The 20,482-nt window shown below is 35.2% G+C and overlaps 2 protein-coding genes across 2 annotated transcripts in view; one reads left to right on the top strand and one right to left on the bottom strand.

Annotated features, from left to right (window-relative positions):
- LOC129757443 (homeobox protein orthopedia B) overlaps positions 1-20,482 on the bottom strand; it is a 75,227-nt gene that overhangs the window by 25,308 nt on the left and 29,437 nt on the right. The window lies entirely within an intron of this gene.
- On the top strand, positions 12,376-13,073 carry LOC129757444 (uncharacterized). Its single transcript, XM_055754669.1, has 2 exons — positions 12,376-12,606; positions 12,670-13,073. The coding sequence occupies exons 1-2, from the start codon at positions 12,496-12,498 to the stop codon at positions 12,991-12,993; spliced, it is 435 nt and encodes a 144-aa protein (XP_055610644.1). The 5' UTR covers positions 12,376-12,495; the 3' UTR covers positions 12,994-13,073.

A 20,482-nucleotide genomic window follows, 5' to 3' on the forward strand; every position in this document is an offset into this window, starting at 1 on the left:
GAGCATTTTTGCGAGGAAACTTATTAACGTACACCATACTTTACCCTGCAACATTTCATTATTTAGGAGAAGTAGTACCGGGATAGAGGTGGCACTACCTTAACCTATACAATGAAATCTGGTTGGTCGGAAGTCTACATGTGGTGAACACGTACACTACTAATATTGGAATAAATATCAAAAATATTTATTCCAATATTAATTCCAATATTTATTGCAATATTCCAATCGTCGAAAAATAATATTAACTCCATGCCTCAATTTAAGAGCAAAGGTTAACCCCTTAGTTTTTTTTTTTAGAAAAAGTTGTCTAAGATGTTGCCTATGGACTCAACTACTCGAGTTCAAAAATACATGTTTTTTTAACTTAATGAATCGTGATCAAAATTTAGCTCGACATAACTTATATTCATCCAAAAACCACTGAAACCACTGAAATATTTTATTTGCCTCATAATTATACATTGCTGTGCTATGACCAAGTCGATTTGGGGTCATTTTTCAATTTCTCAAACCACGGGGTCTAAAAAGCTTCGTTTCAGCTCAAAACTCATCCATGATTTTTTGCAGAATTTTTAAGTGACGTTTACGTGGGTAAATTAGAACTTTTATGTTTGTATGGAAAAATTTAATATTTTGTACTGAATAATCAACATCATTCCTTTCTCTTCTGTGGAACCGAGCCTGCCAATGGTTTTTGTGTCAATGTATAAATTCTACATAGAAAATTTTCCGCTGAACATGCTGTCGAAGACCGTAACTTCGTATCTTATTAGGCAAAAAAGTTATTAGCTGTTAACAGGGGTATGTCTTTTGGCATTGACAAACTATAAATTCAATTGACATCACTGTTGGGGTCTCGTGAAGGATTCATGCCAAATAGTCATGACCCAAAAGTGACTCGTCTAATGACTTTAGTGTTGTAGACAATTTCTAAAATTTTTAGAATTCTCTAGACCTAAGACTTTAAAACTGAAAAATAAAAAATAAAATGATATGGCCAACATCAATCTACCTTTTAACTTTCGACTTGTTTAATTTTTGACAAAGTTGAAGCGTCCCTGAATGAAAGATCAAGAATCCTTGAATGAAGGATCAAGTGTCCTTTAACTAGGAAAAAATCACATTTTTTTCACTCTGCAAAAATGCTACTGATGTATGTACAGGATCAAGTATCGTTCTTTTTTTGTAGCATAGAAACATGTAATTACATGTTTTCAAAAACTGTAAAAGACTGTTGTAAACGGACAACGAGATTCATGTAATTTTAAAACAGCATACGACCCCGTCATTTCCAAATTAACACAGACACTGACACACAAATGTAAACGAAAAACAAAACAAACTGCGCCAGTACAAATTAGTATGAAAAGCCAGTAATTTGTAAGTTAGAAATCAAAAATTGTAATTGTAGTATTAAATTGTAATTTAAAAATATATTTTAGTGTCCACTGAAGAGGAGCGAACGCCAAAGTAGCTCGAAACGTCTGGACAACTGGTAAAAAACAGTTTTTAAATGTAAAACTCGCCGAAAAACGTCGATAAAATTCAACAACAAAACTGTAAAAGGCGGCAAGTTTCTAAATTAAAAAAAAAAAAGATATGATGAAAACAAGAAATTGTTATCTAAACTTGTTTTCATCATAACTGTTCATCCCTACTGTTCAATCAATCAACTGTTAAAGCCGTTTCAGTTACAGTAGAAACATTTTGATTTTTTTTTTGAAAGTTTACCCAATTTGCATCATTTTGTAATCACATTATTTTTGTAATTCGTTTCACAAAATGTTGACGAATTTTCAAAGGTACATTAGTGTTCATAAAAGAAGGAAATTGAGCCCTGCAGCGATCCTTCATCGAAACAGTTTAAGTCTTAAACTTTAAGACTCTAAAATCAATTACTTTTTTTTGGGATTTCCATCCTGTCTGATGATTCATCCCGTCCCTGAATAACTTTTTTGTTACAATAATATTTTTGAAAATAGGACGGAAAATCTGACGGTGTTGCTAGTTTCTTTTGATGAAAAAAAGAATATTCAGTTTGGGACGTTATAACTTTTTTCTCGCGACTACCGCTTTGCCGTCTTCGGCAAAGTTTAAACCAGGGAAGTGTCCATTTAGCTCCATATATAGGAATTTCATTGGGGTGAAAACAAAATACAGTGAAAACCCGATTTTGTCACACACCGATTTTGTCTGCCCCCGATTTTGTCATCATTTTTTATTCAACGCAAAAATACTAAATATCGCCATTTTTTATTTCCGTTGAACATCTTGAGGTTGAAATCATTCTGAAGGGACAACACTGATGCAGGCTTGTAAGTGGTCACCATCGTTTGAATTTTTCCGGAGACAACCACCACACATCATTGGTGACAATCGTGGAGAGCGCAATCGTGGAGAGCGCAATCGTTTGATCGGAGAGCAAAAAATGTCAAATGAAATTTTGATCTTTGTGGTGGTTAGTCGTTTGACTTTCATCCCTCTTGCGTAGATGATCGAGATAATCATTCCACATTGTTCGACCAACACATAAAAACATCACCCGGCGCTGCAGAGTGGCGAATTTTTTTTCAACAGGAAGAAGTGAATAGAAAAGATTGCATTTGCTTATTGAGTCTGTAAGTTCTGCTGCGTGAAAGAGATAGGCGATGTCGTAAAATGTCGGGAATTATGGTCGTTTGACCATCAAATTATCCCTCTCGTGTACCAAGACACGAAATTTCGTTCGACAATCGCACAAAGAAGAATGAATGTCGTTTCGTTTGATGGTAGTCGACTGTTCGGCAAGTTTTCGGTCGCATTCGTTTGATGGCACGTACAATGAAATTGATAAAAGCAGGCTGTGCGACTGTCAGAGAAAATGTCGTTGGTTTACAAGTCTGCACTGATGGATGATTGCATCGATATTGAAAGTGAAGATGATTGATCAGGGACGTATCAAGATTTTTATACAAAAAAGTCAAATTTTAAACAGGTTTTTCGTTAATCAAAGTTTTTGAATACAATTATAACTGAATATAATGGTATAAAAGAACATATTCAAGTAATCTTAAAGCTGAGTTTTATTTGTTTGAGCTTTCTTCAAAACAATCTCTCTGATACGTTGCAAGAAGATGACATCATCTATAGAGAGATCTGAAGCATCAGCCCAACAACTATGTTGTCCAACATACGTACAGCTTCAAAATCAATTATGTTTCTTGAAATTTCACATGAATCATTGGAATGAATTGGGGTAGATGCCGCTGATTCTGAGTCTGGTGCTACATCCGAAATTTTTAATGGCTCCAATGATTTGAGGGGCTCGTTTAATGCTGACTGATCCTCCAGCGTCATGTTCAGAATTTCTTCATCCGTGAAAGCTTTACTTGCATATCTCTCTTCTAGGTCCTGTGGCAAAATAGTTCCATCGCGATTGTTTACATCAATCAAATTGATCAAGGGAACACCATCTTCGTCAACGAGTTTGTTATTCAAAATAATTCCAATTTTCTTCCATGACTACTGCATTACTGCACGCTTTATTTCACTCCTAGCATCATGCATCCAGAAACATAATTCCCTCAACGTTATGCTCTTCAAGCTTTGATCGATATCGATTTCGCGAGCCATGACATGTAGCAAAAGTTTTTGACGATATTTTAGTTTACAGTTCTGAATTACATTCTGGTCCATGGGTTGAATCACTGCAGTCACATTTGGAGGCATAAAAAACAGTTATCAAACCATCATCGCTTTTTAGATCATCATTCATATGATGTGCTGAGCAATTATCCAGTAACAACACAGGTTTAGGAGGAATAGACATTTCGGCTGAAAATTTGCGTACTGCTGGTACGAAGTCCTAGAGGAACCAGTTTTGAAAAATCATTCGAGTCATCCAGGCATTTTTAGAGGCGAAATATGTGACAGGCACATTTTTTTAGATTTAGATTTGAACGGAAGTTTTGAATCTTATCTTCAGTAAATTATTGCGGAAATTGCACCTATTTAGACTCCTGTGCAAATAATGTCCACGCAGAAATATTTTCGCACTGACTCACACATAGACAACCAGTGTCAGTTTTTCAAATCAGCCGTTGCTCGCTTCTGATTTTCGAATCACATTTCCAAACGGCACAATCGTTATTGTTTTGGCGAAAATTATTATGAAATGTGAACCAAGGAGTTTAATAACGAAAATTGACCGATCAACAAATGAAAAGAAACGAACAGAAAACAGAATGCATTCTGTACATTCGGGTACAAGAATGTAAGTGGAACAAATAAATCATGCATTTCGGGCGTTTTTCGAATTACTGAAATTATCCAAAAAATTATGGATTCACTGACAATTTTTACTGACACACCAGTCGCAATTGTTTTTAATTCAATTTTATCAAAAGATGTAAAGAATATCGATATGTGTCATTGTCTATGTATAGGTCTGTGAGCTGATTTTACTGCGCGCAAATTATTTGCACGGGGGTCTAAATATGTAGGTGCAATCTGCGCAGTTTGTTGAAGACGGCAACGGTGCGTATGAAAATTGATTTTTTGATAGAAATAATTTGAAGTAACTGAACTCTGATGTTGGTCCTTTTTTCATATAGTCCCTTTTCAACTTTTAGCACATGATAGTTTATATAAAGAATGTGATGGTGTTAGTGAGTGCAGAATTGTTACCTGTCAAATCAGATTCTCTCAATAGTCTAAAAATTCATGCAATTGACAATACATAGGGGCTTATTCTGCGAGGCGAATGACGTGAAGTGACTACGATTTTTAGAGTCACCGTATTCTAGCAGGCGAATGCCGTGACTTGAATGAACTTTAGGTGAGTCGAATGAACTTTTTTTTAATGTCACCGTATTCCCAGAGGCGAATGGCGTGACTCAAGTCGGTGCCAAGTGACTTTTGAAGTCGTAACCTATTACGCAGGTGACTTGAAGCAAAACCATTTCGAAAATAAAATTTTTATTCGAAATTGGGTCAAACATGTATAATTGAGAAAAAAGAAAGTTGAAGCAATTAAAAAATCCATAAATTAACAAACGGTATGATCCTAATTTTTATGTTTCCTAAATTCCAATTCAACGATTGTAAAGTGATTGTGGGCTTTTTTTTGCTAAAATTGAAGCTGATTTGAACCTTTTAATCATTTTTCCGAATGTGCTTTTGAATACTGAACCTTTTTTTTTCAAACAATATTGAAAATGGAATGGATTTCAACTTACAAGATTGTCGTCAACAAAACTAAAAGTTTACAATAAATTTTCAAGAAAAATTTTCTGGATTCTGAGTTTTTCAAGCATCAATCAGCGGGGCTGAACTAGAACATGATCTTCTTTGAATGGCCATCTTGTCAAAATATGATGATAATTAATTATAGATAACACACAATGTTTTTTTTATGCAGAAGATGCTTCTGATGATTTTATTTTGAGTTTTGAGGACTTCATCGCAGCTCCGTTATTTCCGCCTTTTGGTAGTCCGCGCCTCAACTTCTCCATTATTATTCGGAGCAAGTATAGTAGAGCAAGCAAAAGTTCGCTCAAAATAGGTCATTAGATATTCCTATTTAGGATGCAAGTTAACGTGAAATTCCAATCTATGATTGAAATCAATCCGATTTCTAAAAAAAAAAACACTCAAAAGTTGTCCTCCGGAAGATTTAACATACTGCTGCTTCCGATAACGAACTGCGGATTGAAGCAGGAAGACTGTTGTTACTGCTGTTTGCCACAAACTATCTATTGCACCTATTCGGATCATTTTCAACTTCTCTCGCTTCCATTCCATCTGCTTGCAAGTTAATTATGCTCGCCTTATCATATCCATCCTCGGCTTAATCACCCTCTCCTGAAGTTGGTGGGTGCCGCCTGACCAGACCACGCTTTGTATTTCTCGTTCTTTCCACGCTCCTGGAATGAAAAAACTCATTCAGTATTTGAATTATTAGTAATCAAAATAAAACTTACCATCCTGACCATATTCAAGTGCCATCGTCTATCTAACCGGCCCAAAAATATGGAATAAAAAAATCGCGGAATTAACAAGAGTTGATTCGCACTTATAAGGCATTTCCCGACTTGTCAACCGAACAGCTGATTCCTCATGTTTACAATTTTCGGCATCTGGTGGTAGGGTAAAAATAACAACAACACTACGCATGTTCAATGGTCCGATAGTAACGAAACCAAATTGGCAGTGCTTTAGTAATGATTATGCAAAATTCTTAATTTTTTAAACTAGCCTAAATTAAAAAATTGTAGGCATGACATACTTTGAAGGTAATGTTGATGTTATGTGATGTTAATTTGAATAAATTATAACTTTTGAAGAAATAATTTAACAGTGCTAATCTCCCAAGTTCAAAATGGCGACCAGTAAGTGTTTACATTTTTCAAAACAAAAACAAAATGCTACCCTACCATCATCTGTCTCAGGAAATACTCTATTGCAGTGGTTTTAAAACTTTTTTTACTCACCGCCCCCTTTTGCAAAATTTTGGAGCTCAACGCCCCCCTGTGCAATTTTTTAGAAAATCTTAAAATAACAATAAATTGGATCGTTGAAAAACCATTAGCTTTGTAAGTTGTTGTGAGACTTTACTCAAAATTCTCTCAAATTTATATCAACCCTTCTTTTCATAATTTTTTATTTTTCCTTAAAAATTATTTAAACAGTAAGAAATGAAGTGTACTTCAAGAGAAAAAAACAATACGATTTTTTCAATTTTTCCATACATTCCATGAAAAACGGCAATTTTCCAACAAGTTATGCGTCGTCCGGTCACTACATATATGAAAATTACCAAGCATAAAAACGTGTTTTCTCGAAATAAGCTTTTATACTCTTATATTTTGTTGGCTCCAAAGGCCTCATTTTGCTTCAATTCTCCAGCAAACACTTAATTCTATGTAATGTTTCCTGAACAATTACTTAAACTGATTTATTAGTTTGTTTTGATATAAAATCATATATGTATCTTAAATTTTGTAGACAAAATTCGTAAAAAATGGTATCATTTCTTGATATCTGAATTTAAGTTCTGTTCAAAGTTATGCAGCATTCACGGATCTTTAAGTTTTAATTAGATTCTGATAACTGAATTCCGTCAATGTTAGTGATAACCGAATAGATTAAAAGTTTATCGATTGCAAATGGCAAAATGATTTTTTGAATCGATTGAAAGATGAACAAGTAAGAACCTAAAATTCTCTTAACTAGGAAAATTCTCTCAAATTTTCGTTCTAAGAAGCTATCACTAAATCACAGATAAAGGTGTCATCTTCAGATTCAAGATCAGATTCAGATCATCACAGATTTTTTCAAGGTTGTTTTTCTGTTCATTAGATTTTTTGAGACAATATATATTGAAAATTATCTAGCCTTGCCATCTAAAATGATTATTTTTAGTAGAACCCAAAATAATCTTACAAAACAAGATCAACATGGAAACCGTATACATCTGTGAACACATAAAAATTACAAAAAAAATTAGCTACTCGAACAAAAATTTGCATGCAGCTATGTGAAATTATCGATACTTTAGTCAAGAACGTTATGTTTAGTTCTGTAACGTAATTTCATTGTTTTGCATCTCATTTAATCGTTGTTATTCCAAATCTACGTTGTTTCGTGATTTGTGAAAATGTGAATAAAGACCTCACCGCCCCCCTGAGCCCTTTCAACGCCCCCAAATTTCAAAATTGATTTCACCGCCCCCCTGGAAGCTCTCAACGCCCCCAAGGGGGCGGTAGGGACCACTTTGAAAACCACTGCTCTATTGCATTGGAATTCTAACCATTTGACAGTTCTAGTAATTCATTTTGCCTCATTCAAATGAATGCAGTGGCAAAAGTCAAAGAAAAACCACGGAAAGGTGATGCAAAAAATTCAGTCTAACAGAACAGAAACTTTTTCGTTGTCAGAAAGTGAATATATTGCTGCGAGAATAAAAGATAAACATAAAAATATGACTTATAATACTGAGTGAAACTTTTTTTGTGCAAAAAATATTCAACCAAGTATTCAAATTTGAGCATAGAATTGGTTCGATCTGCATCACCTGGTTTTGTAATGACATTCTAAACAAAAATATTTCAGATGAACTCCAATGAACTATCCGCGTACAAGATCACTTTGTTTTATGAGGTTTAATATTACGTCGATTGCATATGTATTAGTAGGTAATAAAAATAGGTGTAAAAATTGCTCACGTAGTTTTCGAAAACATACTTTTTTCCTACCAAAGCTTTGAACTAACTCTCATGAACATAATTTTGATTAAGTTTTTTACTTCAGTATCCATTTAAATATTTTTTAAATTCAAATAATAACAATAATTTCGCTTTTGTAATTCCATTTTTTTTAGTTTGACAAGTTTTTAGTCGATTGGATATAGACATTGACAGAAAATCAATAAAACTACGATTGGCACATTTCGTATCTTTGTTTACTTTAATCTCTTAAAATAAAAGTCAACTTTTAAAAAATGAAGTAATCTCAAACCACCTCTATTTAAACTTAAAATGGCGTCGAATATTCTATTCCCGAAAAGCGAATAACTTATCTACATGAGGAAAATTAATCTGAACTTTTGATTCTGAATACAGAAGAATATGAACTTTGAATCTGAAATATATGTGAAATTAAATCTTAAACCCTGGTTTGAAATTAAATTTGCGATCTATAAATCTGAATTATGAATCTATAAAAGAATGTTTATTTGACATTTTAATTTTTAATTTGAGATATGTTTTTTGAAAAAGGTCCTTAATTTTGAATTATCATGGATTTTAACGAAAACATAATTTATCTGACAATCATTAATATAGAATGAAATTTTAGATATCAGTTTTCAATCTTAATTTGATCTTAGAATTTGGAATTCTTTATCTATTTAACGTTTTTATTCTATATTTTTAATCTACTTATATCTGAAATTTTATCACGTACACGCTCTTTTATTTTAACTCAAAATTAAGTACGACCGAGGTTCAAAACATAGTTCGATTCTATGAACTTAAAGTTAAGTACCCTTTTTCCTCCTTGCGATGGTTCAAAATGGAGTTCGAACTGCAAACTCAAATTTGATCATTTTTTTTTCGTTCGGCGAGGGAGCAAAGCTGAGTTCGACCTTATGAACTAAAAATTGAATTCTCTTTGTTAGACTGAAAACACTTAGCGAGTTTAGTTCGAACCGGAACAGCAATCAACGAACACGTCGCAAAATTTGGTCGTTCTGGAACAACTACCGGAAGACTATGAAGGAACTTCATAATGGAATGCATGTTCACCGTGTCAGCGTAATATTCTGTCCGTCATTGTCACCATACGATGAGCGGCTTGGAATGTCCGGAAACTTCCGGATGTTGTTTACTTCCCATAGGAAGTAACATCCGGAAGTTTTCTTTGACCGGGAGTGTCAAAACTTTCCACCGCTCTGTAATTGCAATGCAATGTAACGGAACAGCAACATCCGGGTACAACAAATTTTAATCATCCTTTAATTTCCTGAAAATCAGTTACCCTCGAAAAAAAGGATAAATTCGAGTTCGGCAGCCGAACTTAGTATTGAGTATGCCTATTCGAACTTAGTTTTGCTATTGCCCAGACAAACTCAAAGTTGAGGGAAGCCACTGAAGTGCTGTTTTGAACCAAAACTACTTAATTTTGAGTTTAAAAAAAAGAGCGTGTACGCAAATCCCAATTCTCAACACGAACTAGAACGAAAGATAATTTGAATTCCACTTAAGGATTTACAGCATATTTGATAAAGATTGGTTTGATTTAGTACTTTGGTTACATAAAAATTAAATGCGTTATTTTCAAAATCTTCATGAATGTGACGTCATCCAAGATATTGAATATCACACTACCTGCTTTGAATGTTCCTGACATGTTTGACAGTTCGCATGGTGAATCCGATGAAACTGGTTCATTGCCTCTGGAACATCAAAATGAACATCAAGCCACCGAGGCAATGAACTAGTCACCGTGAGTGAGTCGCCTCTCGGAATACCCCGACTAGAGTCACGTGACTACGACTAATGTGACTACGAGTCACTTCATTCGCCTCGCAGAATAAGGCCCATACTGCAGTCTATTAACACACAAAAAAACCTCATAGCACAATCAACTAGTAACCTCACAACATAATCCGAATCAAATTGGATTTTAATTTAGTTCTTTAATGTGTTTAACTTTGAAATTTTGGGTTCTACCAGTATAAACCTTCGACAGCTTGGCAACAGTGACGTCACGAAAAAAATCCAATATGGCTCTCGGCACTACCTTCTTTCAATATTCCTTGGACTATGTTATTATTTTAGTTTCAAATGAATGGGGAATGAATGACTGGCAAACGAAGTGACTGGTCGTTAAGGAACAGTCAATTGAGTTTGACGGACCAAGAGGCTTCACAGTCACAGATTCACGCCTCATGACGATGACTTTTGCCAAGCCTGCAGGCGACCCAATGATAAGTTTACAAAATCTGACATCATCAACTCCGCGACATCAATTGATGCATTTGACTTCCAAAACCAAATGGATTTGGTTTAGCTTCAGTTCTGTAGAAAACACAGATTCAAAAAAGACAAAAATGTGCAAGAACTATTTTTAACCATCTAAAAGCCAAATTTTTTCGCTGAAAACTTCACAAAAGTTCAGTATTATCTTGAATACAACTTTTGTTCTAGAAAAAAAAATTATCGTTAGAGTAAATTTCCAACAGTTTTTTCGTTTCATAACTTGCATAACCACAGGGGCTGAAAAACTAGATTTTATGTACTTGCTTGGGATTTTAACCCAATTCAACATTTTTTCCTTAGTTTTGGAACATATTAAGGCTATCTCATAGCTATAGTTAAATATATTTTTTGTTAGAATTGTTCAACTTTTAACTGAGATAATTCAACTGTTATAAAAATAAACTCGTTACATATTTGCCGATTTGTTGTCTTTTTCCCCAATCCCTTCATTAGACGGGGATTATGTTTCCACTTCCATCTAACCAAGCATTTTTTTTTCTCGAAAATCAACCCTGAGTGGTTGTAACCAAACCAAACTGTCAATAATTTTTCATGAAGCATTAAAAATAATGACTTCATATGAACTTGGTGCATGTCCAGTTTATTCAAGTTTTTAAGCTTCTTTTACCTGTAGCTTTTGGCAGCGGCTTATCAAACAGTTGCCATTAATGTGGATGATAAGATTAACGTGATTTAAAGCATAGTGTACAAAAAGTAAGTTAAAGGAATGGTTGGCTTGGTTTTTTGTCGATAGAAGTGAACCCCGTCCAAAGGCGGGTTTGGGCTTTAGCGAGTTGATTAATATAATGCCATAATTCCAAATTTTATTTATAATAAGCAATTAAATTTCATATTATCGTAAAATGTCTTGTTACGTTCATGAGTATTTAACAGCAAGTTTAACACCCAGGTTATGTTGAGTGGTCCAAAATAAGTCCCTAATGCAGGGGTTTTCAGATCATTTGCTTGGCGGAGCATTTTTCAAAACCAAAAATTGTGGCGGAGCACCTGCATTTTTGAAAGAATGAAAAACCCGAGTTTTGAAAGATTAATAGTATTTATCGTTTTAATAAGATAAGTCTTGTCATCGTAGTCAATAAAACGAATAATTATTGGCTACTCTTTGAATAGTCTTGTTTTTATTAAAATAAAAAAAAATAATGATTTCAATAGAACAAATACGCTTTCTTGGATTTGGCAAGCTATATCATGTTTGGTTCAATTTGTGTCAGTTGTTTATCGGGCAAAATTTGAAATTCATTTTCTCAACGTTCGTACCACTTCATTACAATTTTCCCAAGGAATATTGTTGTCCGTAACATAATCATCAATTAGCTTAAAAATTTTAGCCCCCATTGATGAAGTTGGTAACGGTTTGCAAAGGAACAAATCTTCTTGGAAACATTTGGGACCTTGACAGCGAAAAATACTATCAGAATGCTAGTCCTGCTACATCTATGGATTCGTCAAGCTGCATGGCGAATTTTGAAGTTTTCAATCGAGAAACTAAAATGCTTTCAACATCTTCAGCCATTGTAGGATGTAAGACGATATACCATAGCAGGATACTCAACATTTATTAATATCTTCCCTGAAAATAACATAGAGCTACACACCGCATGAGTATTGGAAAATAATCTAAGCGTGTGTTGAAGAAAAAGGGATGAACGAGAAAGAGAGATAGACAATCACAGTTCAAGGGTTGAAGAAAAAGGGATGAACGAGAAAGGAGATAGACAGTTACAGTTCAAGGATTGAAGAAAGGAGCATTCATTCACGCTCATTTATGTTTAACCATTTGTGGTTCACAAATAACCATTTTATCGTTTTTGCCCCCAAACTGCCAATATGGTTATTTTTTAAGAATTTTTCAAGCGACAAAATCAACCATTTTTGAAGTTTTTGCGCATTAACCAAATAAGGTTAAAAATTCGATAGCCAAAGCTTCGCCATTTTATTTTGGAAGTGAAAAATGACGAAGTTGTACGCGTTACATTCGTTTTTAACCCAAGTTCAATCTAGGCTTGGATTCCACCGGATTTGTTCAAACTTCTTCGACTGGAAGATCCCATTCTGCCAAAAGGTAATTTTAATTGAGTGCTTAGGAAAGATGATTTTTTAAATTTCATTACAAATTTCTTTGCAGAAAAACAAAACGAATCTTCCGTATCGTCATCGGCTCCGTCGTCAGCTTACCACGGGTTGGCCGGACACCCTATCTGGGCTGCAAAAAAAACATTTTCAGATACGGAACGGGCACGCATCGATAAACAACCGGCAGCAATCCCTCCGTCAATCCGCGCTAATCGCACATAACTGCGGTAAACAGAAACCACCGGAATCCGCGGTCGTCGTTATCAAAGTCTCCGGAACCAAGTTCAACGGCAGAGGTGGTGGTTTTTTGATCGAGCAAACGCACCTTCCCGTATCGCAGGGAAGAGGAAATGCGGGTCGATTAGAAGAAAGTTGAACCGGGAGCTGTTCCGGTTTCGTTAGAGTACGACGGATTAAAGTACAACATGAACAGAAATAATGGTATCGATTCATATTCCCGAGAAACTTCGTGCATAGTACCATGGTAAGTAAAAACCTATATATAGTAAGACTACAACAATGCTTATACCATTTTTAAATACCTCTTGTAGGAATTCCGGTACTGCCCACGGAGAAAAAGATAAAATCAAGATTGACGAGCCGGTCGACCAGCTGATATGTTTGCCTGGCGCATGATTGAGTGATGATGCCCATCGTCGTCAGCGACCCTCGGATTAGTGCTTCCCAGCCATGACTTCACTCTGATACCCGTTTGCCACCCGCTACTACTCAACGTCAGCAGAAACATTTAAAATGGGTCTACCAATTCCGGCAACATATGTAATGCAAATAAACAATTTGGAAAATGAAGATTTTTTTTATTTATTTCCTAATTTGAAGTTCGTAAAATCGTGCTAAGCTGCTTTTGGACATTCGGTTCAAAAGTAACCATTTTCCTACTTCTTTAATGTTATCCCTTACGGTTGAAAAATAACCATATTTCAACTTCTCCCCGAAAAGTCATTTTATGGGTTCTCATGGAGAACTTATAAAATGGCATTTCCCGGGAAAAGGTCAAAAATGGTTATTTTTTAATTATAAATGGTTTAATAGTTTCTAGCGTGTTCGGAAAATTAACGTAATGGTAGTTGGTCGAGAAAATTAAGTTGTCTTCCGAATTGGTGTCGTCTGACTTTAAACGTGTAAGGTTTCGCGAGTTTCAAAAATGAGGAAGACAGGTCGCAGTCATTACAGCCATGTCAAAAGTTCGCCGAGAAAGCTCACTAAGTACGACGCAAGAATAGCCTTTTCATTGAGTGTTTATTCTGAGTCATGTTTTTCTGAGTCAATGACAACTCTTCACGTTTACGCTCGAAAAAATCGCGCGGCTTACATCCGCACGGAAAAATTGAGTTATTCATGAAATGTGTTGCGATTACACCTTCAAAAAACCTAAGCGGTTGTTGTTCAAAAATTGTATATCCCCAATTCAATTTTGGGTAGTTTAGGGTCACCAATATACAGATGTAAAGTAAAATTCGATTATTCAGCTCTGTATAAAAAGTTTGTTGTTGTTGGAAAGCTTTTTCAAGGGGATGTCAAAGCATAAAAATTTTGAAGTCGTTAGGATGATTTTTGTTTTCCATCGTTATTTTACGTTTTAATCAATTTTAACTCGTGGAAGGTACGTACAATAATGTAACTTAATTCATAAATGAAATTGTTCGTTTTTAGGGAAGATGCCCACTTAATTTTTTTTGTTCTACAGCCGCCGGAAGAAATCATTCTTCGCACTAAAGAGAGTGCAATTTTCGCACATCTCCGAAAAGTTCCTCGCCCGTAAATCGGAAAGATCCACCGTTTAGTGCTCGAAATATGTTAAGGGCTTTGCAGGAGAAAAATTACCCCTGGTTGGAGCTACCCAATGTGCCTAATGACACATCCGGGGGAATACAATCTACAAATATACCGTTCTTTATGAGCTGCTCTAAAACACCGCTGCTTCCGTACGCTAAAAGAATTAAAATTCTGATGATAAATAATTAGCATCTTTTCCCTTTTCAGTTGCTCTACTGCATCCGCCCAAAGAACCTGGGCAAGCTGGAAACGGTCCGAAATCGCCGAAAGCAACATGTAACATCCCGCTCGTTTCCCTTGAGGGTGAACCCGATGATAGCGGCTATTCTTCAGACAAGGAGGATCGGGCGGATCAGCTTCTGCGATAATGGTGTGAGCACTGGAGGCCAAGTTCCAAATGTTACGCTCTCTTTTAGTGACGTTAAGGTAATATCCCTTATTTAATTACTAAAAAAAAACTTATTTTTAAATGTTATCGGAAATTGACGAATCTAACCTAAAATTTGTTTGTTGGCAGGATGCGACGAAAAGCAGCCGTTAACATTATTCCGCGGGTAGAAATATTGGCCAACAGAACCATAGAGCTGGAAGCTGGAACGTTGGCGGGATAAGGAGCAAGCTAATTTTGTCGTTCCCAAAAAGTAGCCAAAATCTAACAATAGTCATCTCTCCAACAAGAATGCCAATTCCGAAAAAAACAGTAATTCGACGATTTTAACGAGCCTACCAAGCAGCTCATAGATGGCCAGTTTGTCTTTATTTCTCAATAAATGATGATTACTACGCAAAAGAATAAATTTTTGTGGTTTTTCCTCTATAAATTTTAAAACTTTCATTTTTGCTCAGAAATCACAAAAATGCATGGGCATCCCTGTGTCGAAATATACAGAATTGACTAATCGAGTGAAAGCTCGCAAATGTGTAAAAGCTCTTTGCACACACTCTGCGTATAACGCCCAAAGTTAAAACTAAGTGGAGACACTTTTCTTGAAACTGTATGGATTTTTATACAGAATCGAGTAACTTTGGTTACCGTGCGTCCTCCGGATGCCCTTTTTCAACATGTCGGCGCATTGTTGCCGGAACCATTGGATTTGCAAATTTTTCGTATTTTAACCAGCGATCCATGGCGATTCCAATCCCCATATATTTTTTAACTGGAATTCTAAAACAACAAATCCAAACTCAACAGGTTGTTTGTCAACAGCTCTTTGCTTGTTTCTGTTTCTCTCGCACGCGCTCAAAGTCCTTACAACTTGGGTTGCCAGGTGCCTATATTTGTCTGTAAAACACAGACTTTCGACCATTCGTCCAGATATTGGTCAGACACAGACTTTCCCCAAATTTTTGCTCACAGTGCCTAGATTTTACAGACTTTCAAAATTGAGTGATGAAATCAATATTCATGTATCGGATATGATCCGAAAGTGTCAGAATATTCTAGAAATCTCAATTGTACACTCAGGCAAATTTTTATTATAATTTTCATAAGATGCGTGTTATGAACCGCTTTTTAGAGTGTAAAATTGTTTTTCATTAGAGTCTTATGAAATTCTTTCTGTTCTCATAATAATATCTTATGAAAAATAGAATATACAGCATTGTGAAAAAATAATGAAAACATTCATTCATTCCATCTGTAGTTTTTTTCATCGTCGTACGGAGTTGTGGAGTTTTCCCTGATAGTAAAGTGATTTTATAAATGGTAAGTTTGAGTAAAAGCTTATTTTTTTCTGACGTTGAAAACGTTTTGAATTAAAATACTTTTTCATTTATTTACTTTCCAGAAAATCACCAGCAAAATGCACAAGGTCAAAGAACCGGATGAGGAAGAATAATTGTGTTGGATGGAATTATGTGCTTTATGTGTGTGACCATGGTGTAATTTCGAACAAATATGCCGAAAAAATTAAATAAAAGTTTTTATCATCAATTTTTTTGAATAATTTACATTAAACATAACATTTCCTATTTCCATAAGATCCTCTTATGAAAAACAACAACCTCTATTGGAGAAGGTGTTCATCTCAAGAATTCATTCGCGTCGTAAGACTATCTTTTCAATGATTTTTCTTATGGCGCCACTTTATAAGAGAATTTTATGGCAAATCTACTCAATAGTATTTTTCTGAGTGTATGCTTTGGTATACCACCAATCATTCATTAAAACTTAATTTTCGAAATTAGATCGGCATGACACGTGGTAGGAAACAGTGCATGTTTCCCAGTTCTTAACTCGAAAATAACCCGAATACAAAACCACACCAACAACCCCCCCCCCCCCCCCCCCCCCCTAACACGCATCGTCAAAATTGTTGTTTGGTACCAAATTTGTGATCTTCCTCGTCCACAGACGTACACAGACTTTTCTTTCCAAATTGCCCAGATTTTTTATCCTCAACACCTGGCATCCCTGCTTACAACACAAGTATAGGTGTGTTCAATGAAACCTAATCGAAATAAATTGAAATGGATTGACAGTCGATCAGCGGTTTTTCCAATTGACTTCAATCAATTTCTACCAAACCGTTGATCAAGGTTGGTTCATGATTTTCGTTGCGACGCGTCGCGGAGCACTTTCAAAAGCTTCGCGGAGCACCAAGTGCTCCGCGGAGTACGATCTGAAAACCCCTGCCCTAAGGAATTAAGTAGGACCTATTTCCGACATGGGTCAAATTGCTATTAAAACAAGCTTTTTTGGGTCTTCGAGCTTGCAAACTAGTTTTCAAGTGTTTTATCGCAGCTGTGAATATGTTTGTAGTTGTTAAATCCATCACAGTTATGCAGAAAATCTCATGAAAGTTGACTCCAATAATGGCACGCCCTCTTGAAATGGGCTTGATTCGGCAGAACTGTGAAAAATCAATACTTTATTTTCAATTTTCTCTCCCTTATCAGCTTATTTAAATGGAATGTTCGATATGATTAGAATCATAAGAAGTAGCTTTAACTATATTTGTTCAAAGTTTAATGATAAACATGATTTATGATAGAAACATTAGAAAAAAAGCTGCAAGGTGGTCCAAAATATGTACCCGGTCCAAAATAAGGCCGTTACCCTCTGTTCTTATCTGTGGCCCACAAATTCTTCGCAAAATTCAGATCTTGTTGGTAATTATTTTGATGAATGGAAAAATTTGATCCGAATCCCTATTTTCTCGGCTGGAAGTACCTTTCTAATTTAATTTATTTTAATCGCCTTCATCATCATCAACATCCAAACACTGTCCACAGATTTGAAAGCAATAAATTTTGGCATCGCGCTGCTCGTAAACTCCTTGCTCTGTCTGAGAGCTGAACTGAATATGTAACATGTTAATAAACATCGGCCCGACTGTAATGAGATGTCTGTGTCTCAAATAAACGTTTTCTCCACGCAGATCGGCCATAAATTTTAAATTAACCGCTCATTTAACGCATCTTGAGCTCATCTCGGTCGTCGTCGTGGTCCAAGTCGTCAAATAAGTGTCAAAACATAACAAGCCTCAAGAAACATCGTCGAAAGAGATTTTGTTGTTGTTCCAGCAGCAGTGGTTAGATAGAACAGTTGAAGAATGGGACAACTATTCGGAACTTGTCTTAAAGTTCTTACACGTGTAGTCTTGAGGGTTTCGGTGCGTGTGAAATTTGAGACTCAGGCGTTAGGATTGCTCTGTTTCGTTGTTTGAGACGTTTTAGGGTAGTTGTTCTTGAAAAACTGCCAGCAGTGCTCAAGCGTATATCCAAGTGCCTACAATTGGTAGCTTGACGGTTTACTGAAAGAAGGTGGGATAGAATTTGTGTTTTACAGCTAATTTAGTACACTTGTATTGAATATAAAACGGGTATTGGCGCTTCAATGTAATTGTTGAAAATTTGATACAATTTAAAATTCAAACTAACGCGATTAAATTATCCTCGAGGTATAAAAAAAGCTGACTCCTTTTCCCATCTGAACTGAACTAAATCCTTTTCTATTTTGATGACGAAGAAACAGGAGACGTAAAACCCATCCGTTTCACGATTTGGTCGACTTGCGGCAAAGTAGATAAATTCATCTCATATTAAAAAGTGCGGTTCATTCGTAGGCGTCGGGTTGGCAATTAACCGTGATTTAAACGTTACACGTACCGTTCTTGAACGGAGAAAAAACAAACCAAACCCTTTGTCATCTGCTTGCATGTTGTGTGACAATATTTTGTAAATATGACACTTAGATACATATTTTTAAGACATTTAATTTATCCAGGCAGAAGTGTGTTAGTAATTGTTACTTGAAGGACAGTGTTTAGAAAATTAATTAAAAGCATGTTTAGCTTAGGATTTTTTTTAAAGATTTTTCCTAGAAATATAGGGTATTAAATATGAACTACAATAAGATTGTTCGGTCTTCAGGAAACGTTCGATCTCCAAGATTGATTCAGATAGACGATCATAGGATAAATCCACCTAAAAAATCGGAGCTGAGAATCGATCTTTTCCATTTTCAACAAGAAAGACCCTTTTTGGGGAAAAATGCAAAAATAAGGACACATAGTTTCAAAGACGATGGAGGTGACTCGAGACCAATAAGGGAAAAATTGTTGAAATTCAAAGCAATTTTTTTCTCTTTTTTGTTAGTTTGTCTGATTGTTAAAATACGAATGATTGAAAACCGTCAACATTTTCTTTCACAATTTGTTTTGAATTGTTCAACGTTTAAATCAAGCATAAGTTTTCTTTTTTTTGATGAAGTAATTGGCGTTGAAGACCAAACATATGAAAAAGGTGCGAAATAAGGATAGTACCATTTATGATTTTCTACAAAAATCAAGAATATTTCTTAAAATTTACTGTGTAAAAGTGGATAATAATGCTTATTCATTTTCGACTATCCGGGATTTATTAAAGTGTGTTGGATGGTTTCGGTCAAGAAATAAGTATTTGGTTTCACGTGAAAGCCTTGGAAATTCTTAGATCACTTAATCAAAAAATAAGAATTGTATTAAGGCCGCTGAAAAGCGAATTTTTTGACCGATAATCAGAATAATGTTGTACTTTCGATGGAGATTGATGGACTAAATGGCTAGTACATAGTATTTATAGTATGATAAGTAATTAAATTGGAAAAGACGAACCAACCAAAGGCTGAAAGTCTCTTAAAATAAATAAAGAAAAAAAATAATAAATCGGAAGTATGATGTACTGAACAAAAATCAAAATTTTTGATTTCCTACCTATTTTTTCTAATTCAAAATTAACCGTTTTTTATCAGTCCACGTCGTGTTAATGCAAAAGATAAACAGTTTGATAAAGTATCATGGACTCAATGTCCAATTCCTTAATGTAGGAGGAAAATCTATCAAAAACTCCTTTAAAACCTTTGGAATACCGTAAGATTGTATCACTTTTTTTAAAAAAATATTTCTCAATTATTTTTTCTGTTAAGGGGAATGTGGCATGTTTCATATTTTTAAAACCAGTACTGGACTCATATGAACGTAAAACATGTTTGCAGTAATTTATTAGACTACTTTAAATTAGATTTAAAAATCGATTTCGTCTTTGATTAGGAATTCAAGCCTTGGGGCTTCCAAAAATCGCCAAATTTCAAATCGGGGCAAGTTTTTTTTTTTACCATACACAGTAAATTTTTGCCTCGATTTCCAGCAAAAAAAAATGCTGGAAACGTTCAGCAATCCAAATCTTTGCTGGAAACTAGCAATCGGTTTTCTAATTGCTGAATTTTTCAGCATTCGGTTATGTTCTTGTGATTTTTGCTGATAATCAGCAATCGGTTTTCAAATGGCTGGACTCTCCAGCAATTGATCTAGTTTGCTGGAAAATCAGCAATCGAGTTGTCAAATTAAAGTCTGTTTGTTTTCGTACGCTGAAACAAGGTGAGACTTTATTTTATCAATTTTGGGCAGATTAAAATAATTATTTTATTTTCCTCTTTATTATAGCAACCAGACATCAATTTATGAGTGAGTTTTTATTGGATAGGTAGATATTTCATTCAGGGACATCTTACTTATGAAGAACGGTGAAAAACTGGAGCCCTGGAAGCTGCTTTCACGTACGTCTCATCATCCATAACGGGGCAATGT

Source organism: Uranotaenia lowii, chromosome 3 (assembly GCF_029784155.1).
Source record: "Uranotaenia lowii strain MFRU-FL chromosome 3, ASM2978415v1, whole genome shotgun sequence".
Lineage (NCBI taxonomy): Eukaryota > Metazoa > Arthropoda > Insecta > Diptera > Culicidae > Uranotaenia > Uranotaenia lowii.